This window comes from Haliotis cracherodii, unplaced genomic scaffold, assembly GCF_022045235.1.
Source record: "Haliotis cracherodii isolate W230 unplaced genomic scaffold, xgHalCrac1.p SCAF_2, whole genome shotgun sequence".
Lineage (NCBI taxonomy): Eukaryota > Metazoa > Mollusca > Gastropoda > Lepetellida > Haliotidae > Haliotis > Haliotis cracherodii.
The window spans coordinates 43,349,402-43,370,889 of NW_027266275.1; the positions used below are offsets into that span (position 1 = coordinate 43,349,402).

Consider the following 21,488-nt stretch of genomic DNA (forward strand, 5'->3'; position numbering starts at 1 on the left):
TATCCTCAGATCTTTGTTTAGCAGTAGCGGGAACTAAGATCTGATTTTAATGAGATTGTAATGTCTTTAGCAGCGCCTATCTACGCGCCTAAAGACGCTTCTACTAGACCTGCGCCTTCAGAAGTCTCTACATTGCCAGTGCCTAAAGGAACATTTATAATGTTTGACACATTCGACAAACCCTGTGATGCGTAGCGACTCTCCTTGGCTGTGCCTTTGAGCTTCAACTTGGGCTTCAACACCTGCACATACCTTCCATCACGGCCAGTTGTTAAACTGTTCCTGGCCACACCACAAGCCCCTTTTACAGGCACACTGCCTTCTAGCAGTATACATGAGCGCCTTGAGTAACCACTTGCGCCTCAGGTTAAAACAGCTACCTCACCCCGTACAATGCCTCAAGTGCCTCCTGCTCACCAGACCTTGGACTGTTTAGTTATATGTCTATGGCCGAGCCCACTGTCGTGGATTACGTCACAGGATTCAGTATCTCCCGGCACATCTTCCATATGACACCTGAAGACAGCCAAATCTATATCTGCTATCCGTTACACTTACCAGTACATGTGGTACATGAACAACCTACAGTTGGAGGCCCTCATACAGGTGACAACTCATTGATAGAAACACCTCAGAAACACCCAACAAGCCATTTCCACCGAAAACATCACGATGGACCTCCCCTCAGAAGCAGGGGATTCAAACACTCTTTACTCAAATATGGGTGTTCAGGTTCTTCAACCTAGTGGATCGACAGGGTCTGCGCTAACTGGTCCAGCACATACCTTGGTAGAATATGTCTCCGGCAACCAATGCTAGCCATAAAAAGTGACTATGCTTGTCGTATGAGGCGACTAACGGTATCATGTGGTCAGGTTCGCCAACGTGGTTAATGCATGTCATCGTATCCCAATTGTGAAGATCAATGCTAATGTCAATCACTGGATTGTCTGGTCCAGACTCGATTATTTACAGACAGTCCTATAGCTGGAATATTTATGAGTGCGGACTTAAACAACAAAAAAGCAAACAAAAAACCATACCTGGTTGTTGGAATGTGCTGGCAGACGCCCTATACAGGCCAGACAGAGTGTAGCCCACTGAGGGTAACTTCCACCCTGAGGCATTCCAACTTGTTTGTCAGACCCTAGGTCAAACCAACATCGACCAATTCGCCACACATTAAAACTGCCAGGTACCATCAATGCGCTGAGCATACCTTGGGGGTGTACCTTAAGAGCGTAAACTTTTCCACCCCAGTACTTCTTCCCAAGATGGTGCAAAAGATACGGGCATCCAGGAACCTTGCTCTGATTTTGACCGTGCCTTGGTTGCCGGCCGTTCTTGGACCTAAGAAACCTTACAGGAAGCGATCCACTACCTCTACCGGGTTGGCCCAACCTGCTAGCACATTCACACAGAAGGCAGCCACACCCCACGCCAGGCAGGTTTCATCTACTGGCCTGGTTCATTTACAAGGAGCCCGATGCAAGAAAGATTATTTGTCAGGAGCTGCAAAGGCCATTGCCATGGCACATAGAACCTCAACTCGAGGCCTTTACGATGATAAGTGGCTATCATTTAAGACCTATTGTTAAGAAGAGGCTCAAGATCCCACTAACACCTTGCCTCAATTATTGGCTGAGTATCAGCTACTCCTGCATACCAAATGACGCTTGAAGGGTAGCACCATTACCAGTCTGGAAGTCTTCAAGCCTCTCCACGTTATATCATTCTTTAACCTCACTAAGGAGACAATATTTCTCTTGGCACTAGCCACAGCGGCAAGCGTGAGCAAGATTCATGTGCTCGACATCACTTGTGTGCGCTTTGAGCGTGGTACTCGCGGAGTGGTTCACCTCGGGTTCTTCTCAATACGAGTATTTGTCTGCTGCTCCAAGACAGGTGTGGTACGTAAAAAAACAGTTATTTATTCCCTTTCCTCAGATGTCCATGACCGAAGTCAGCAGCAATACTGTTTCTTAATGGTTGCATTTTCTCATCCTTTAGGCATACGAGATTGCCAATCTCATGTCGCCAAAAGCTAATAACCCCCCCATTTGATTCGGGCAATTACCTTCATGATGGCTCTTCACAGTAATTGTTCAGTTAGAGCTATCATGGAAGGATGTTTTTGGAGGTCAGACACAGTCTTCACCAGCCACTGACCTGAGGGACGTGGTTTTAGAAGACATTGAGGGCTTTTGCGGTTTAGGGACCAATTGTTGTAGCCCAGCAGCTGACCAACCCGCAACGCCATAAATATACTTACTCATGTCCAGAGCCATCCTTACCCGACTCATGTAGTTTTATTACTCCCTTGTTAAGGGGGGGGGGGAGGGGTCCCCTGCTTTTTGCACGCATGGCTTGGTAATGTTTTTAATCACTAGCACACGCTATTGTCTCTTACTGATTGTTTACCTGGACATACTCATACTCTTGTTACCTTTCAGTGGACAGGATTGGTTGATCAGTTACCGATCTGCGCAGTAGAATTGTGCTGTACGGCACACATGACTGCTAGTTGTTTATTAAGTACACATCTAAGATATCCCCTCCTCTATATCGTCGGATACAGATGCATTAAGGAGTAGTGCAGGATAAGTTTTAAAAATCTAGTAAAATCTAGATATTTTTTGTATTTGTATACTTATCCTGCTTTACAAGGGCCCACCCATCACAGACTTGCTTCCCGACAATAACTTCAGACAGTTTACATGTAAACATCAGCAATATGATAGTTCCACTGCCGGGATGACGTGGTAGCTGGTGGTTGGGGATCCTGCTCATGGAATGGAACAACCTTTTTTCTCTCTTCAGCAGGACCTATCACAGCTTCTTTCTGTCAAAAGTAAGCAGTAAATGCATTAAGGAATAATGCAGGATAAGTATACAAATATGAAAAATATCTTGATTTTACTAGATTCTTTCTAAATACAGTAATGGGTCGTCACATGTTGAGGATGTCGACGAGGCTGTTGGTGTACCAGAAGAGGGGAAAGATGTTGAAGAGAAACTTGAGCTGGAAGATGAAAAGTTTGATGAGAAGGTAGAGTTGAAGACTTCTCCTGGACCTACATCTGCAGCAATTGCCCAATCACCTGCAACTACAACACCTGTGACTGCCAGCACGATCACAGAAACACCACACGAAGATGAGGAGGAACCACAAGGTTGTTAATACTGACACCTCATTGTGATTGCTACATTTTGATTTCTGCCATGTGTCTTGATTGTATGTTTTTAAATTTTCTGTTATATATCAGGATTGAAAAGCACAACAGTAGGTTGGCTTTTACCTGGTAATACCGGTGTACCCTCTCAAGGAATGAGGCCCTGCTGTTTATAGGTTTTTCTCAAAATGAGTCAAAGGTCAATGTCAGCATTCAGGTTTTTGGAAAACATGGTTATGTCAGTTCCTGGGGCTGGTTACTTCTGCAGCATGTACCTTTACAAATCCTGCCACTTGAAATGTTTATCAAATGTCAAGGTCATCTTTGAAGTCTTTGTTATTGACAGATACTGTTGCATCTTAACTTGTACAGTCTTGAGGCTTGGAAATTTATCTAGAAATAATGTTTTGGGGCTTGAAGTATATGGTCTTATTGTAAGACTTTAAAAACTTTGAGGAAAAGCGTCAGTTTCTGTTAAACACCTACTTTGTTGATCAAACTGTTTAAGAATGGGTTGTATGTATTGCTTTATTTTTCATAGCAATGTTTTCATTTTTGTTTTTAGTTGAAGCGAAACCATTTTCATGGGCTGCAATGGCCAGTAAAAATACAATGCCAGGATCTGCCCCACCTCCAGTGTCGAGCCCTACTGTCAAGTCTCAACAGACAAGACCAGAGCCCAAACCTGACCCAAGCCTGGCTGCTGCTGCTCCACAGCCTCAGAGAGCTCCAAGGTATTACTTCCCTCTTCCACTTCAATAGCATGTTGGTGTACTTGGCATTTATGTCTTTTTGTCAGCAGCCCATTGTAGATTGTTTTACTTGAATTTGACTGCTTCCACCTCTTCTGCAGCATTGTTTTTGAAGCAAGACAGTGCTTGGACATCTTGGGCTTATCATAGCATGTGTATCTCCTTCATAGCTTTTGGAATATTTGGTTCTCCGGGCAGGGTTCTGTCTGGAAGTGCATGGTAGAAGGAAATGATATCTTAGCCTTGTTTTTGTAGCTTCTTTAGGGTGAACCACTTCTTTGAAAAGTGTTTTGGACAAAGGTCTAGGTCAACATTCAGGTTCTTGAAAACAAGACTGCTCGATTTCGCTCAATAAAACATGTACCAGTGCAACCTATCATGAAAAGTGTAACCTAATACTTGTGTCTACATGCGCTTTTCCACACAACAATCTATGAACACACTCAATACCTGTGACCTTCTACTACATCATTAATCAGTGTGTTATGGATAATTTGTCAGGCTTTCTTATGCATGACATCATCAAACTGTTTGATGAGATTACCGTATGTGCACGTTTCTGATGTTTTTTAGCAATACATCATTTACTTATGTAAAATCATGGAACAGTCGTCAAAGATCTGAAGATTGTATTTATTTATTTTTACTTAAGACTAGTCTATATTTGGACTTTGATAAGTTTATGGGACAAGAGTGCAACCTGGTTTTGTCTTTTGCAGCTAGTTTTTCATGTCAACTTGCACCTGGTGCAAGTTAACCAAATTCCTCAAAGTGAGCCAGGCAAAGTTTTGTATCATTCGGTTTTTGAGTCTTGGTTACATTTACAGACATGAACTTTTTATACATGTTCTTCACAAATCCCACAATACAAACTGTCAAATAATTTGGCAGATGTCCAGCTCAACTTTAAGGTCATTGTAAATGTAGATGTATCATATTTTCATATGAATAGGATGCAAAGGAAGTTAAAGAATATCCTTCTATGGGCGTACACCACATGGAGCTAGGGAATTCTTTTGGCACATGCACTGATAATGTGAAAGGTCAAGGTCATAGGGTAGGAAGACTCAAGACATTAATGCATAAATTATAAAACATGGCATGTACCTTCTCAATAATGGATCTCTGCTTTGAATAGGCTTTGGTCAAAATGAGGCAAAGGTAAAAGTATTGTGTGGTCAAAGTAAGCGTTCAGGTTTTTGTAAAACATGGTTTATATCTATGGCTACTGTGTGTGCATATGATGTTGGTGCTTTGTCTACCAAAGGTCAAGGTTATTGTGAAACATGATTGTGTCACTCAATTCCAGATATTGTTTCACTTATACTTGTCCAATCCAGACACTTGACAATTGTTGTATCTTAAGGTGTCAGAAAGTTTGGAAGTAATGCTGTTGAATTAAAAGTACATGATTGTATTAAAGACTTTCGAAGCTTTGAGGAAATGACAAATTGGCTGCTTTGGTGTTTGCAAAGACCTTCAGTTTGATGCAATGCATAGCACAGGTCACTAACATACATGTGATATGAATTTCTAGTCGAATTGCTGTGACCTCATAGCACAATATCATTAGTTTCATTATCTCCCCCCCCCCCCCCCCCCCCCCCCCCCCCCAACTGGTTCCCTGCGTGCGTGCGTGCGTGCGTGTGTGTGTGAGCGTGCGTGCGTGCGCGTCCCGAAATCATTTCCGGAGCATAACTCAGAAACCGTTAAATATTTTTCTACGAAACTTTGCATGTGTATCAGACTCATGCTGATGTCTTTTGCTATTTAGGTTCACTTATGGAGTATAACAAATAAAGCACATACTGAACTGGTGCCATTTGAGTTTTAAGGAGTTTTAGAAATGTTTATTTTAGAATTTCCATTGCAGCTATTTTGACATGGGCTAAGAGAAATGTTGGGTCAGTTACCTGGTTTGGGACCATAACGTGTTAAAATGGGTGGGGGATATAGATGACTTCGTCGACTATGCACTTGTTACAACATTGGAATATTCCCACTGAAATGCAAATCCAGTCATTAATATCCCCCTTGCATACAGTGCTGGTGGATATAGCCAACAGCTCATCTGTCCGTCCGTATGTCTGTCAGTCCGTAATCATTTCTTTTCTGGAGCATAGCTTGAAAACTGTTCAATATTTTTCACCTAAACTTGGCAGATATATCAAACAGATCTTAAACTGGTGCCTTTTGCTATTTATGATTTTTTGGCATTTTTATTATCCCCTGCAATGAAGTTGAAGGTTGGGATATAAGAATGTGTGCTGTCTGTCCTTCCGATCATCTGTCACATTTCATTTCATATCTTAACCAAACTTGCACATAGATAGGTCTAGTGGTGAACTGGTGCCTTTTGATAGTTTGGGATATTTTACAAATATATTTTCTGAGTTTCCATGGCAACATCTTTGATTTGACTGAAAATGGCGGTAGTGCTCGTTCCTGGATCAGATTTTGAAAACAGTACAATATTTCTTCAGCCCACTTGGCACATAGATAGGTCTATTGGTAAACTGGTGCCCTTTCATGGTTCCCACTGCCACTGGAAAACCTGGAAATGTGTTGGAAAAATTTCCAGTCAGGGAAATATCAGGGAATTCACTAAAAACTTCAAAATCATTTATCAGGGATTTTTTGCTCTTGGAACTCATACTCTCTATCATTTAATGGTTGTGGCAGCCACTCAAATTTAAGCAATGGAGTTTATTCGTTTGAAAAAGAGGTATTTGTCAAATTTTACTATATCAAGATCAAGGTCAATGTGGCTGATAGGGATTTGCGCCCCTTACCTCCAGAGCTAACTAAATTCTAAATTTAAAATATTTTGAGTAAAATATTACATTGCCTTGGTATTAGTTTACCAATTGAATTTCAGAAATCAATTTGAATGTAAAATTTCAAATCTCATAAAGTTCTACTGTTCAAGAACAAACAAAATAATGCAATTAGGATTCTATAAAGCTCTTTGTTAATGTAAAGTGTATCAGTGTTAGATAAATCATTGGAAAAACTTAGGGTGACTTCAGTTGTGGTTATAATTATCTATTCCCTGGTGACCTTTTAAAAGTGCAGATGTATATTTGAATGGTTAGTTTGTGAAATGCTGTGCATGAATGTTGCACTGAAAGTAGTGATGGTATTTACTTTATTATAATGTTACTGATTAGTTCATGTTCATGTTTCTAAAGTTGTGAGATCCTAGTCCTGAAGTCCATTTTCAATAATTGTAATACTTGTTTTGATTAGGCAATGATTGATGGAGTTAATTTGTACTTTGAACTCTTTAAAGGTGGCAGATGGATGGCCTTAAGGGGAGGATAATTACTTGGTGACTTAGTTTTCCTTAAACCAAACATAACACACTTTTGTACAGAAATATAAAAAAAAAGATGTTTCCATTGGTCTATTTTAAAGCTGTTTATATAATAAAGTTAAAACACCACTCCCAGTTGTTATAATGGAGGCTGTTTAATGCAGTCTGGAAAAGTTCTAAGTTCTCTGGAAATATCAGGGAAATGTCAAGGAATTTTTCGGAAGAAAAAAAGTGGGAACCATGCCTTTTATAGTTTGGGATTTCTGAAAAAGTTATGTTTTGAGTTTCCATAGCAACAAGTTTGATTTGACTGAAAATGGTGGTAATGTTAGTTTCTGGAGCAGGTCTTGAAAACTCTACAATATTACTTCACCAAACTTGGCACATAGTTAGGTCTAGTTGTGACCTGGTGCCTTTTGACAGTTTAAAAAATTTTCAGAATGTTTCCTCGGCAAGAAACTGGACTTTGGCTCAAATACATGTAGCATTTGCACCCATAATTCTTAAACTGTTTACACATTCTACAAAATACCTGTGAAGATCCGGAGGAGAATAGGTCATCAGCAACCTTTCCTTGCCCTAAAAGGCGACTATCCTTGTCTTAAGAAGCAACTAACAGGATTGGATGGTCAGGCAAGCTGACTTGGTTGATGCATGTCATTATCCCAATTGCATGTTTAATTTCATTTTTTTTTACCAAGGTAGAACAAAAATAAAGTGCTGTTTTTGTCAGGCAATAATAGCCGTTTTCGCTTCTGGCGAGGTGACGTTTTGCTGAGGTGCCATTTTAGCTATAACCCCCACTGATGTAATTTGATTGGCTGCCTTAGGTCACATGCTCAAATTTGACCAGGCTTGGGTATTTAGTGCTTTCTAACTGGGATTCCGAATTTTAGCGTAGGCTCCTACGTCAACTAGTGTACTGTTCAATGAACAAATTGCGGACACGTATGCTAAATTATGCTAGGGACCTCGTTCAAGGCATTAAAGCACGTCTCTCAGTTTTTCCCAGCGGGTAGGCAGGTAATTACAAACCTAGACCCTCTTCTCCCAAAGAATGTCGTCCAGGATTCTTTTCAAGGAAGAGGGCGTGGCAGAGGTAAACCTTAAGGTTCCTATCAGTCCTGCTGTGGTAAACACCAGGGCAGGCGAAGTGGGGTAAACACTGAAGTGTAGGACAGTCAGAACCGAACCATTCTCAAGGATGATTTCGTATTCAACATACTACATTACAGCTACCAACTGAACGTAGAGGTAGTTCCACCGTTTGAAGTAAGCAAGGAAGCAACATTTGCTACTAAAATCCAACATAGAGATTTTACACCCCCCAGAGTTATTCTCACATCTTTCTAGTACCCAAGAAGGACCCAGACAAGATGCGATTGATTCACAATCTCTTCGTGGTCAACAAACGTCATCTGATGCGTCCACCTTACTTCCGCCAGAGGTTCCTTCATGGAGTGGATCGGCCAGAACTAAAATTCAGCACATCCCCCGAATGTTGGATCTTACCAAAAAACACTTGAAAGGTAGCATCATTACTAAGTGTTTGGTAGCCCTTAACTCAGTGTTGGCCATTCCGGAGAATCGCAAAAGGACCAAGGTCTCGGAAATACAGGCCCTATTATACTCATCTAGGCTTGAGGATCTGAAGGCCAAATTCCTTTGAGGTTTGCGAGGGCCCCTTTTCGAGCCCGTCTACACATCCTCTTTTAATATTTCTCTTTGGGTTAGCCACTGCGGCACAGGTGAGCGAGTTAAATGTAATCGAAATCACCTGGGTCTGTTTTGAGCATGGTATGCATGGAGCAGTACATCTCGGGTTGTGCTGGGATTTGTAGCAAAAAATCAACTACCAGGCCAACCAGATTGTTCCTACACTATTTCTCCAATTTCTACTATTGTGGGAGTTGAAGATGAGGGTGAACATGCTCTACGAGCTTTCATCCCCCGCTCCAAAACTAGGCGTGGTTCGAGGAAACAGTTATTCATACTCGTTTCTCCTATGTCCATGACCGAAGTTAGTGGCAATACCATATTTCTATGGATATGTGCAGTCATCCTTCAGGCTTATAAGATTGCCAAACTTGATCCATTGAGAGCGAATAATCCTCACGAGATCAGAGTGTTGTCCTCTACCCATGGCGTTACATTGTGACTGTTCTATAAAAACAATCATCAAAGGATGTGTTTGGAGGTCCGACACAGTTTTTGCTCGTCATTACCTTCGCGATGTTGCTCTTGAAGACGTCAAAGGCGTGCACAGTTTTGGCCTTCTGGTAGTAGCCCAGCAGGTAACCAACCCTCAACGCAAATAATGAACTTGCCCAAAACGGAGCCCTACTTCCCGCGCAGGTCGTATGAGACAGTAGAGGAAATGAAGACCTGCTTTTTATCCCCTGCCGGGCCAGAATGGCCGAAGCGGGATTATATCGTGGCGCAGTCCATCCGTCTGTCCGTCCCACAGAGGGTACTTCGCCGCGAATAGCTGGAAAATTGCTGATGCGGCGTTAAGCAATATTCACTCTCACCCACAGAGGGTACTAAGCTTGTGAAATCAACTCCTCCAGTTTCCAGAGAATATCCCTGAAACTCTACACACAAGATGTCGACATGTTGATGATACGCATATCGCAGTCCCGTTTCAGTTCGACTAATTTTGACAGAGTTACTGCCCCTGTTTTACGGAGCTTCATTTGCTTAATTGTGAGAGAGGTACTAAGCTTGTGAAATCAACTCCTCCAGCTTTTAGAGAATATCCCTAACACTCTACACACAAGATGTCGACATGTTGATGATACGCATATCGCAGTCCCGTTTTATTTCGACTAATTTTTGACAGAGTTACAGCCTCTGTTTTACGGAGCTTCATGAAATCTACTCCTCCTCCAGTTTCCAGAGAATATCACAATATCTAACTACAACTATAACTATAGTTAGTTTCCTTGTATAAGACTTTTGTGGGTGAGCTACATCCTTATGGCATTAGCATTCAGACTGGATTACTCCCAACAAAATGTTCTGCACAATTTGTTTCAAATGCAGTGCCATCTACTGTTGTTATTTCGTAAAATACAAAGAAAATATAAACTCATTAAAAAAATTCATGTGGGGGATGTTGTGCTCTTGGAGCACTTTTGTTTATAAATCTTTGGCTTGGTGAAACAGAAGGTAAAGATTTTAGCTTTCGCTATCATTCTTTATTGCCAAGTCTGCATTATATTGGCGCTGAACACATCCAAATGTCGCCGGTGTTTTGGTAGGTTACCCCAAACTCCATCCTTAGCCCTTGGATCCCCTTTACGATAAATCACCCTTTTATGATCATTAGGTTAAGGTACCCGCTTATAGGTTTTAGATTACCCGAAGTCTATCCTGAGCCCTTGGATCCCATTTAGTACCTGTTTAGTGGCATTTATAGATTCTTTAACAGCTCCTAATATTTTTCACGCAAAAACGTCAAGAAAGCAGGGTGAGATGGTTAAGTGTTGAATATTTTGGCAACTGGAAACTATCCTGGAACATTCACACAAGCCACTTTCACCTGCTATATATATTCGGTACTGATTCAAAAGTGAACTCACCCTTGTATTGTCACTAGCCATGCTTATGCCTCCCTCGTTCCTTACAATTATCCACATTATCCTTACGTTCAGTTCTGTAACATTGTAGGCATGTCTAGTTAAATTTGCACTTACTTTTACAATGTTCGACGTAGCTCAGTAGGTTAGCTGTCCAGCTAACAATCCAAAGGTCGTGAGTTTGCGTCCCAACAGTTTCTCACAACAAATGGTTGCTTGTCTTTGGGACAAGTGACCTTCGGCAGAGATCGTCCCCACGATAAGTTGTACTGTATTCTAAAGGTGCTCCCATTCTTGACAGTTTTGTTGAGCTAAAAACAGGTTATTCTATGTCAGATTGGAGAATGTTATTGTCAGTGAAACACCATTGCATTATTCACTCCATTAATGTGGATGGGTAGGTGTTAAAATGTAGGCTATTTGTGTAATCACCTGGTCGAATTTCAAAATTTTCTGACTGTTCTTAAGATATTGCCTAAAAAGTAGAGCTGGGACGGGTAACTCGGGTACCAGGGTCGGGTGGGTACAGAGTAGGACCCGGATACCCATAGGACTACCCGGACTCGTGGTTAGTCACGTGATATATTGTCTAATGACTAAAATTATCTAGAACTCTATGGTTACACTACAAGTCACTACTGTTCGCTTTTCGTTCTGACTATGAACCCATTCCTTCTGATTTTTCATATGGTTGAATAAAGATATAACTTAAGTCAACTTCAGTGTATGCATGACCAGATTGTTTGATACATGTATCTAAATATGTTTTGCCAGGGCTATGCTAAAAATATTCCCAATCGGACATTTTGAGACATCTCCTGAGACCTGGAGTGGGTAGTACCCGGGTAGGGTAATGGGGGCGGGTACCCGGGTAGGGTAATAGGGGGCGGGTACCCGGGTAGTAAATTTGGACTCGTCCCAGCCCTACTAAAAAGGATTATGGTTCTGTTTACATTTAATTTCAAACTAGAATAGGTTGGTTGGTTCTTTCTGTTCGTTTTGTTTTCTTCAGAAAACTGCTGTACAGTTTAGGCTGATTAAATCTTTTGTATTGTCATAATCAGACATTGCTCATAATTTCAAACACTGGTTAGCCACTATCATATAGCTGCATGAAACAGACAACAAAATTGTTTCAAGCAGTGAGCTACCACTGATAAAGTAGTTGGCACTTTTAATTAGGGTTAGTTTGGTAACCCTAACAACATCACTCTTTTTTAGACCATAATGTATATTTTGTTGTCATACATTTTAATGTTGTGTGGTTTGTTGTTTCTATGCATTTAGATCAGTCTGTTACAGCATGGCTTGCTCTGTCTCTCCTATTGTTAATCTGTCTGTGGTTGTAGGACTTTCAATGATGAAGGGCCTGATTCTTTTAGACAAGCCCGGGAACAACGTGGAAATGAACAGCGAGGAGAGAGGACAAGCATGAGTCGAGACGACGGCGACAATGACAGCATCAGTGGAAGAAGGGGCTCTCGCTTTCCAGATAGTCACCAGCTCTTTGTTGGAAACCTACCACACAACATTTCAGAAAAAGAACTGAAAAGTTTTTTTGAACGTAAGTTGTGGTCACAAATCTTGTATTTATTGAACGCTGTTTGTGTTTTAAAATGAGCAATTATATATCCCAGTTGCGATGAATATCTTACACCATGTTGTCAAGATATTATCTTGAAACGAACAGCATTGACTTTTATTAATATGTGAAAACGTCGCCTGTAGCAAAAAATAACTGTTTTGCATTAGGGATGTACTTTGATTATTTTGGGGCAATGCTGATATTCATCTAGACCTACTCAGAGGTTGATATTTTCCCCCAAATTAACATCAAATATCAGTAAAAACTTCATGTTTATGTAGTTCCAACTGATGTGAAGGCTTGGTCGAGGTGACCAATAAAGAGGAAGAGACTTGAATGCTTAATTTTAAATGATTGTATTGTGTGCAGTGTTGAAATACAATGTTAAAATAAGGAAAATAAGAACTTTTAGAAATCCAAATTTCTAAGCAAAAATACAATGATTTTCCCAATATTCCTGCCATATTTGTCTTGGTATCCAAGACAAATCCTTGCAGTGACTCATTAATGATAGTCCTATGGTTTCTGTTCATGGTTGCTGTAAATTGGTGCGATCTGCCGATCAGTTTACACATAATTTCACCAAAATTAATTTTATGCATTCAATATTGAAAAAAACTTTGAATAATATGAGATGGTCAGAAAGACATTCATAGTTTTTTTACAATCAGATTGTGTAATAACAAGATTGGCTTGTGTAATCAGTACAGATTTGTTCACATGCTATTTCTGGTGTTGAGTGTTGGCTGTAATGTCATTGCTTTGGGGTGGGGAGGGGTGGGGGAATATACACTCACCTGCATGTGTTATGTGCATCCCGCTCTGCAATGCTGACCTTGGGGGCAAGAGAGTGTTCTTTACGTTCAAGTCAATGCTGTAGTTCACACTATTGCAATACCTTTCCATTAACAATAGTATTATGACAGGTTGACAAGATGTTTCTACTGTAATAGTGTACATTTCTTTTCCTTTTTTGTGGGCCACTGTTACACGCTCACTGGCGTTAAGTGTTTTCTGTTTGCTTTTCTGACCTACAGAACATCCATTCATTCCCAGCTGTCATTTAAAAGCAGTTTATCATATCTAATTGACAAACATTTGAATGTATCCTTTGCCTTTATAATTTTCAGCCAAGTCAGTTCACTTAGTTGATTTTATAATACCGTGTTTATTAAATATTTTCACTGAATTATTGAAAGAAAGCAAATGCTTGAAAGAAATACTTGTGGAGAAATACGAGATCTTGAAAACCGTACCATATTTCTTCACCAAACTTGGCACATAATGTCATCTCGCAGTATTGAATACATTTCCTTTCTTGTTGGCAAGTTCTGCATTGCTTGTGTGTATGTCCCTCCAAAAGTGTCATGGACACAGTTGTTGCATTCATTAACTAACTTTATTCAGAAACACAACTCAAAACAAAAACAACAGTATAACTGATCTTAAACCTACTCAACTGTATAAACGCTGCCTCCTATTCTGTATATATTCTTGTCAACCATACTCTGTACTTCCCTTGCTTGATAGCGGTGTTAGAACCTACACCGAAATCATCGATCCTAATTGTAAAAAAGAAGTTGTTTGTCCATTTGTCTCATCCTTACTCATTCCAAATACAGTTACATATTCTATCATAAACTGCAGATGGCAAAACAACACCAGTAATAACTTTTTTTAGTGCTGCAAATTAGGCCATTTACAAAAAGGCCCAGTGCACATAGTTCACAGGAGCTAATGCATTGCACACAACCCGACATGTCATATTGGTGGGGGATGTGAGTATTTCATGCTTGTTGTGTTTGGTTTACCCAACAAACATAAATGCTCCAGCTTGACATGTGGTGCCACTTCATTGAAACAATAGTAATAGTATATAGATCAATATAGCATATTCAAGTGTGTCATTAGAGAAGGTTCCTAGCATTACATAAGTTTGCAGAAACTTTTAACTTAGGCTTAAAAAAATACAAGAATTGGTTCTCAGGCAATGGCTTTTGAAAATATAGTGCAGGCGGGGAGCCCTTTTTGTTTAATTGGATAAACAAGTATGTAACCAAATAAACAGTTGTGTACAATCAACCTGGGAAGGGTCTTCCCTACATAAATGAATTCCTCTGAGTAAAATACAATATTCTACCATTGGACTACCAGTAAATGCATAATACACGCATACAATGAGCTTTTGTTCTATTTCACAATGCGAAAACGTTATAGTGAGCACAAAAACACTGGGAAAAGTGTGTAAAAAAATCTGTACTAAAGTACGCTATAAAAGTGTTCATTGTGTATCTGGACTTTCCTTGTAATCCATTATTTTACTTTTCTCCAAGATTTCATTCAATTTTGTTTCCATTAATTTTGGCGAAAACATGTATCATCTGGTCGGCAAATCACATCAACTCACGGTGAACTCACCTTGAAACGAACATTAGTCGTTGGAGATACAAACTACAAAGTCTTCGGTCTTTCTATCATTTTTCATTTCAGTTATGATATTGGCCATGACATGAAGTGGGTTGTTTTCTTTACTATATCACTCATAGATCGGGAAGATAATGTATAAACAGCTGATCGCTATTACCTGCTTACTTTACAAGACAAATACACATGTAATCTTATTCTCTGCGTGTGAAACATTGTCCGCCATACCATTGAATTTGTAAATCATCATATCTAGTGATGTTTATAAAAACATTCATGTTTTCATTGACCAAATTTGTAAATAAGCATGCAACTATTGACGCCATGACCATAACATATAACACTAGATGGGCAGTACACCACTGTGCATGTAAAGGGAAGTAATTAATATTGGATTGTGTTGCTTTTAAGTATTGTAGCATTTCATTGCTGAGGTTGTGTGTTTGAGATGCTGAATATTTAAGGATTTTTCATGTGCGGTGGACTTTGTGATGATGCGGTGGTGAATTTTTTTTTAGCCTTAAATAAGCAAGATTACAAAATGGATACTGTTGTCGATGCAATAAAGCGATCTAACAGACTTTGTATCAAGATTGAAAAAATGGTTCAAATAATGTCACCTAGCTTTCAACTACTTTTAAGATTCACCAACAGGGAGTTTGTAGTTCATTTAGTGTTGCTTAAGTTACTTCTGTGAGTGAAGGGGCGGTGGAGTAGCCTAGTGGTTATGCTTTAGCTCGTCACACAGAAATGTCCCAGGTTCGATTTCCCACATGGTGTCTCCTGCTGTGATATTGCTGGAATAGTGCTTAAAGAGGCGTAAAACCATACTCACTCACTCACTCACTCACTCTGCAAGTGAATTTATGGCTTTCAAATACATTACTTGAAGAATGACATATTTTATGTGATAGATGTGTATTGCACTTGCCAGAGTCGTGAATTGTACAATTTTTATGCAAAGACATGATATACACACTACAAAACACTTCTCTTATCATTTCTATTTAACACACCTACTTTGCTGTTAGTGTTGCTGGTCTTGGCATATATATTGCATAAATGATCAATATTATTTTGCCATTGATAAAAATTAGTGGGAAAGCTTGAACACTGTCAGTGTAGAAAAAGTGAACATTGCAAATGCTGCTGTGATTGAAACCATCACTTTCATGTGTGGTGTATATATTGGGTGAAGATTATTTATTGGTCAGGTGGTAGATATGCAAGGTCTGCAGATGTGTGAGTATAATAACTCAACAATATTCCCGCTTTGTCATGGTGTGTGACTGGGTATACATATAAGGTGGAAAAAGCAATTTAGTAAGGAGCCAGATTGGAAATAATTTGATAATTTTCACATGGTAATAACAAATGTACTTTGCCTTTAGATAATCATGATTTGTACCCAGTATTAGGTACCAAGTACTTCAGCATTTCAGCATGTGTTAGGATTAACATTTTCTACATTTCTTGTTGCTTTGTAAATAATGCAAATGCCAGTAAACTAGTCAATCATTTATGAGTAACAGCTTTGTAATGAGCTTTAGATTTGAAACAATGTCAGTCCTTTATTGTGTCTTCATTTTCAGAGTATGGAAAAGTAATGGAACTAAGAATCAACACTAAGAGTGGTGGAGGAAAATTGCCGGTGAGTACCTTCATTGTGATATTATCTGCTCACCTGGATGAAAGTGCTTGAGTCAGTGTCTGCTTGTCCATCATTTGGTGTGTGTGTATCTGTCAACATCTGAAGAAGTTACCTCGGGAACACAGGAAACAATAGTCTGTATATTAATTCCACTTCTATTCTCAATCAACAGATGATCTGACAGTAACATACAAACACAAACTCGGACACAATTGGCTTGGTCCTCTGGAACACACCATCCCTCCCACACTTGTTATCTTAAAGCTTAACTGCCCTTATACGTCATACAATTACATCACAATCTCATAGAATACATCGGGCGCATGGGTGGACCAGTCGTCTAAGTGGCTGCTATTTGTCAGAAACCTTTGGTTGTGAATTTGAAACTCTGTTCGGCCCATTTGTGCTTGCAGGTTTGTTGGCACCATACCCATGCTCGTGCATTCCCCAAAAGTTGTAAACATCTGAGACATGCATCACTTTCACTTTGCATTGAACACTACTCCCTCACTCATACATGTACCCAAAGTAATGTTGTGTGGAATGCAAAGGGAGATATCCACTAATAGTACTAAATTGATTTGAATTAGGTCAAAATGAAGCAGTGTTTGAAAAACTGTTTATGGTCATTAGGCCATGGTTTTTTTTCATTGCATGTATTCAAAGGTTGTTTATTTTGGTGTCATGGTTGTTTTGGTGGGGGTCAACATACATGTTCTGTTTCGAATGTTATTTAAGGAGCCACTTATAAACAGTTAACAACAAAATGAACACACAAAAAACTCTGACATTTATTTACTTGCACGCTTCATGGCTTTGGTTCCTATGTTTGAAAATGCATGAGAAGACCTTAGACCCTTAGACCCACCTACTCAGCTTGTATCCATTCTTGTCATCACAGATCTCATTGATTCATTGCAAAAGATATCCCACCACGTGTTCAGACCGGTGACATTTGAATGTGTGCAACGTCATTTAAAATATACCTAATAAACTGCATTCCTGTGCATGATCATGCCAACTACCAAATCAAAAAATTATGATATGTGTTTTAGTCCTCTTCCGATCCAAAATATATCATGTAAATTAAAAATGCTTTTGTAAACTGGGGCTTGCTCTAAAAGGTGCCGCTGCAGGTTATGTTTTGAAAACAATTTTTGAAAACCTTAACATCACAGGGCTTGTTGATATTGCATGCATATATGATAGATCACTGACCTCAGCAAACCTGTTGCAAGGCTGATGTGTCAGGGGATTGTTTTACTTGTTTCAAGCAACAAAATTTCAAAATTCTGTCATAAAGTATTGTGACATCTTTGAAAAGTTTGAGGTAAATTCTGAAGGTAAGCCCAGTTGAAAGAACCATGTGAGCAAATAAAAACCAAATGTAGAAACCTGTCTTAGAAAACTTTATATGATGTTTTAAAAGGAAATTTTACTGTTGTCTGTTGTAAACACTTATACATATTATATCTATTGTAGCAGATTAAGAAACATTGAAGTTAAGTTACTCATGTTTCAATTAGTATTTGACCCTCAATGCTACAGTGTTCCCTCGCTATTGCGCTCTTCATTATAGCGCTAACTCGGGTTATAGCTCGCGGTAAAGCATGGTTCCCAAAATTTACTAACATTTTTAATTAACTCAAGTTTTCCAAAAACACAAAGTTTTTTCCCCCATCTCAGAAAACATTATCACTGCGATCATGTAACACCGGAAATGCCTGTCAACAAATCCAAATTGAAGTACGCAATTTAATCCTATTATTATAATATCTAGTTATAAAACTTCATTATATAATTCATTGTTTATCTGGACTAATGTTTGCAATATATCTTAATTATATTCAAAATTTCATTCAATAATTATAATAATGTTTACAATAATTTCGGTGAAATTGTATGCGAAGTGATCGGTATGTCGCACAACTCACCGTTATTTACATCAACCATGGTCAGATTACTGCTATTGATGCCTTGGAACAAACTTTAGTTGCAAGAGAATGGACACACATATCATGACTGTCGTACCGTGACTCGCTAAAAGACATTTGGGGCAGTTTGACTATGAAATGTCAACTTAACGTTTTCTCAATCGAAATACATGTCCCTACGGTGACTGCTCAAATTGTTCCATTCGTAAAAAAATATCCTGCATACCCCCTGTACCAAAGTGCTACGCTTATGGTTCTTATAATTTTAAATAAATTGCATCAGAATTCTTTGAAGTTGTATCATTGGGTACTGTTTTAACTGAATCACCGGTAGATAACACTGGGAGGAAACAGGTGCACAGCTGATTGCTAATTCCGGCTTAGTTTACGAGAAAATACCCACGGTATTCTTAATCTCTGCATGTAAAACAATGCCTTGGAGAGCAGGAAATACATTTTAAATGGTAAATCATCATGTCTCGTAATATTTTATATCAAATTTCATACTTTATTGACCACGTTTGTTATACCTGTTTATTCACCTGAATTCGCTGAAGGGATACAATGTGATTTTTTGAAAGTGCATATTAATACTCGATAAATCTTTTTTTAAACTATGAATCATAAACAACTTCTTTTCTAATCTTTTTTTAAAACTCTGAACCAGGCAACATAGATGGTGTTAGGTAGGCAGAGCATGTATACTATTTTGTTGGTCATCTACTACCCACGACTCGACCTCGGGTACACATCTGATCATCTATAATGCTCATCAATTATTTGGACCCTGAAGGTAGCGTTGTAGCGAGGGATCACTGTAATTTGGTTTAATAAAACATTTGCTCATTAGCGATGACTAAGTACTTTGAATTTTGTAAAAACCTGGCATTTCTTTGTGAAAGTTTGCATTGAGCTTGGTGATACATACTATATTATCCCCCGCCCCAACGAAGTTGGCGCAGGATATAGAAATGCGTGCGTGCGTGGGTCCCAAAATCGTTTCCGGAGCAAAACTCAGAAACCATTAAATATTTCTCTACGAAACTTTGCATGTCTATCAGACTCATGCTGAACTGGTGCCTTTTGCTATTTAGGAATTTTATAAATTTTTATTTTTTACGTTTCCATGGCAACAAGTTGGACTTAGGTTCTATAGGGTAGAGGATAACTCAAAACCCATTCAATACTTTCCAACAAAAACTTTGCATGTTTACCAGACACATACTGGACTGGTGCCTCTTGCTATTTAGGAATTTTAGAAATTTTTTTTGTTTATGTTTCCATGACAACAAGTTGGATTTAAGTTTTGATATAGGATTGGTTTACTTAACTCTTTCAACACCGTAGGCCGGTTATCCGGCCAAGGAGCATCGAGTCCCCAGACACCGTTGGCCGGTTAACCGGCCAAGCCGTAGTCACGTCAAAATGATATATATTTTTATGGACCTACCTGTGATATCATTCATTTATTAAATCTATCACATTTGACAATGTCTGAAATACATATTCCATTTCAATTTATCATTTTTTATCGATAAATTAAAAAATTATTCACTATTTCCCGCGATGTTATTGAAAATAAAATTCTTGGACACAAATTTCGACAACGGGTCCAAATCGCACATGTCAAAGAGCAAAATAAAGACGTTCTAAACAAATCTTTAAATATATTATACAAAGTAATAAATAAAATCAACAAAAATATATCTAAAAGTAATCAAACTTACATCTAAGTTATTATTTCTCGGCTCGGACACGATGTTTAATGCAAAAACACATGCGTGAAAAATCTTTGTCGCAGCTCGTAACCTAGCACGATACATTCACAAAGTTATATATCTTTAATATATATCATGATTTCCTGCTTAAAACGTTCAGAATAACACGATTTAACAAAAATCTTTCGCCAACTTCTGAAATTTATTAAACACGAGCTTGGTACCACAGCTGTAATTTGATTGGCTGCGTCAGGTCATGTGCTCAAAATTGACCAATCACGAAACTTGTAGCAGATTTCGGCAAGAAAGCGTCATTAGAAACCAATTTTAATCCAATGAAATCGCTTGTTATAACTACAGAAAAAAAACAGGCGATGTTACGAGCGTGTAGATGAAGGAATAAGCTTTCTAGCGATGTGTCATATGCCATTCTTCGACGAATGTCTTATTCATACAAAGCCTCGAAAATGGCGGTATTTCTTCATGTTACTGAGCGGACAGCCGCTGTTATCGGGAAATGGGTGATGACAGAAACTATTTATAAATTCCTTTTAAAATGATTTTCCAATTACGTAAACAATGAAAATAAAACAGAAATAGGTAAGTGGATTTTATGAAATCTTATATTTGCCGAAAATCGTCAATTTTTCGCTTCCTTGGTCCTTAATCTGGATGTTAACGTGTCAGCTTACAATTTTTTATTTACAACGAACTTAATTAAGTTGTAAATGCATTATTTTAAATAATTTGAAAAACATAACTTTCATATTTATTAACCATAGGATCAGACCTTCCAAATGGTGTATAACATGTAGTAGCAAATATATTTTACAAGCAGATATTTTCTTTGATAAATGTTGGCTTCATCTATCACACAAGAGTCTCTGGGAACTCGGTGTCCCAGCAGTAAACACTTCTGGTTGACTGGTGTTGAAAGAGTTAAGGAGTATGACAAATAAACTGTTAAATATTTCCTTGCCAAACATTGCATGTCTATATATAAAGCGCATACTAAACTAGTGCCATTTGACATTAAGGAGTTTTAGAAATGTTTATTTTAGAATTTCCATTGCAGCTATTTTGACATGGGCCAAGAGAAATGTTGGGTCATTTACCTGGTTTTGGACCATAACGTGTTAAAATGGGTGGGGGATATAGATGACTTTGTCAACTATACGCTTGTTGTATTTAAAAAATTGAGAATTACAATGAAAAATGTTGTTCATTTATTTGCAGAATTTTGGTTTTGTGGTGTTCGACAGTCCTCAGCCTGTACAGGACATATTGAGAATTAAGGTATGTGTTATATTAGTTGTACTTTGCAATCTATGCTTTTTATCGAGACAAATAAGCT

At 38.7% G+C, this 21,488-nt stretch overlaps 1 protein-coding gene across 3 annotated transcripts in view; it reads left to right on the forward strand.

The window, feature by feature from the left end:
* Positions 1–21,488, forward strand: part of LOC139468133 (ras GTPase-activating protein-binding protein 2-like) — a 50,518-nt gene that overhangs the window by 25,614 nt on the left and 3,416 nt on the right. For 2 of the 3 annotated variants that reach the window (XM_071249903.1, XM_071249905.1), the window contains exons 7-11: positions 2,941–3,173; positions 3,739–3,907; positions 12,172–12,386; positions 16,424–16,482; positions 21,371–21,430. In XM_071249903.1, the coding sequence (XP_071106004.1) occupies positions 2,941–3,173; positions 3,739–3,907; positions 12,172–12,386; positions 16,424–16,482; positions 21,371–21,430 (736 nt within the window). The remainder of the gene's footprint in view (positions 1–2,940; positions 3,174–3,738; positions 3,908–12,171; positions 12,387–16,423; positions 16,483–21,370; positions 21,431–21,488) is intronic. The other variant, XM_071249904.1, reaches the window with a different exon arrangement.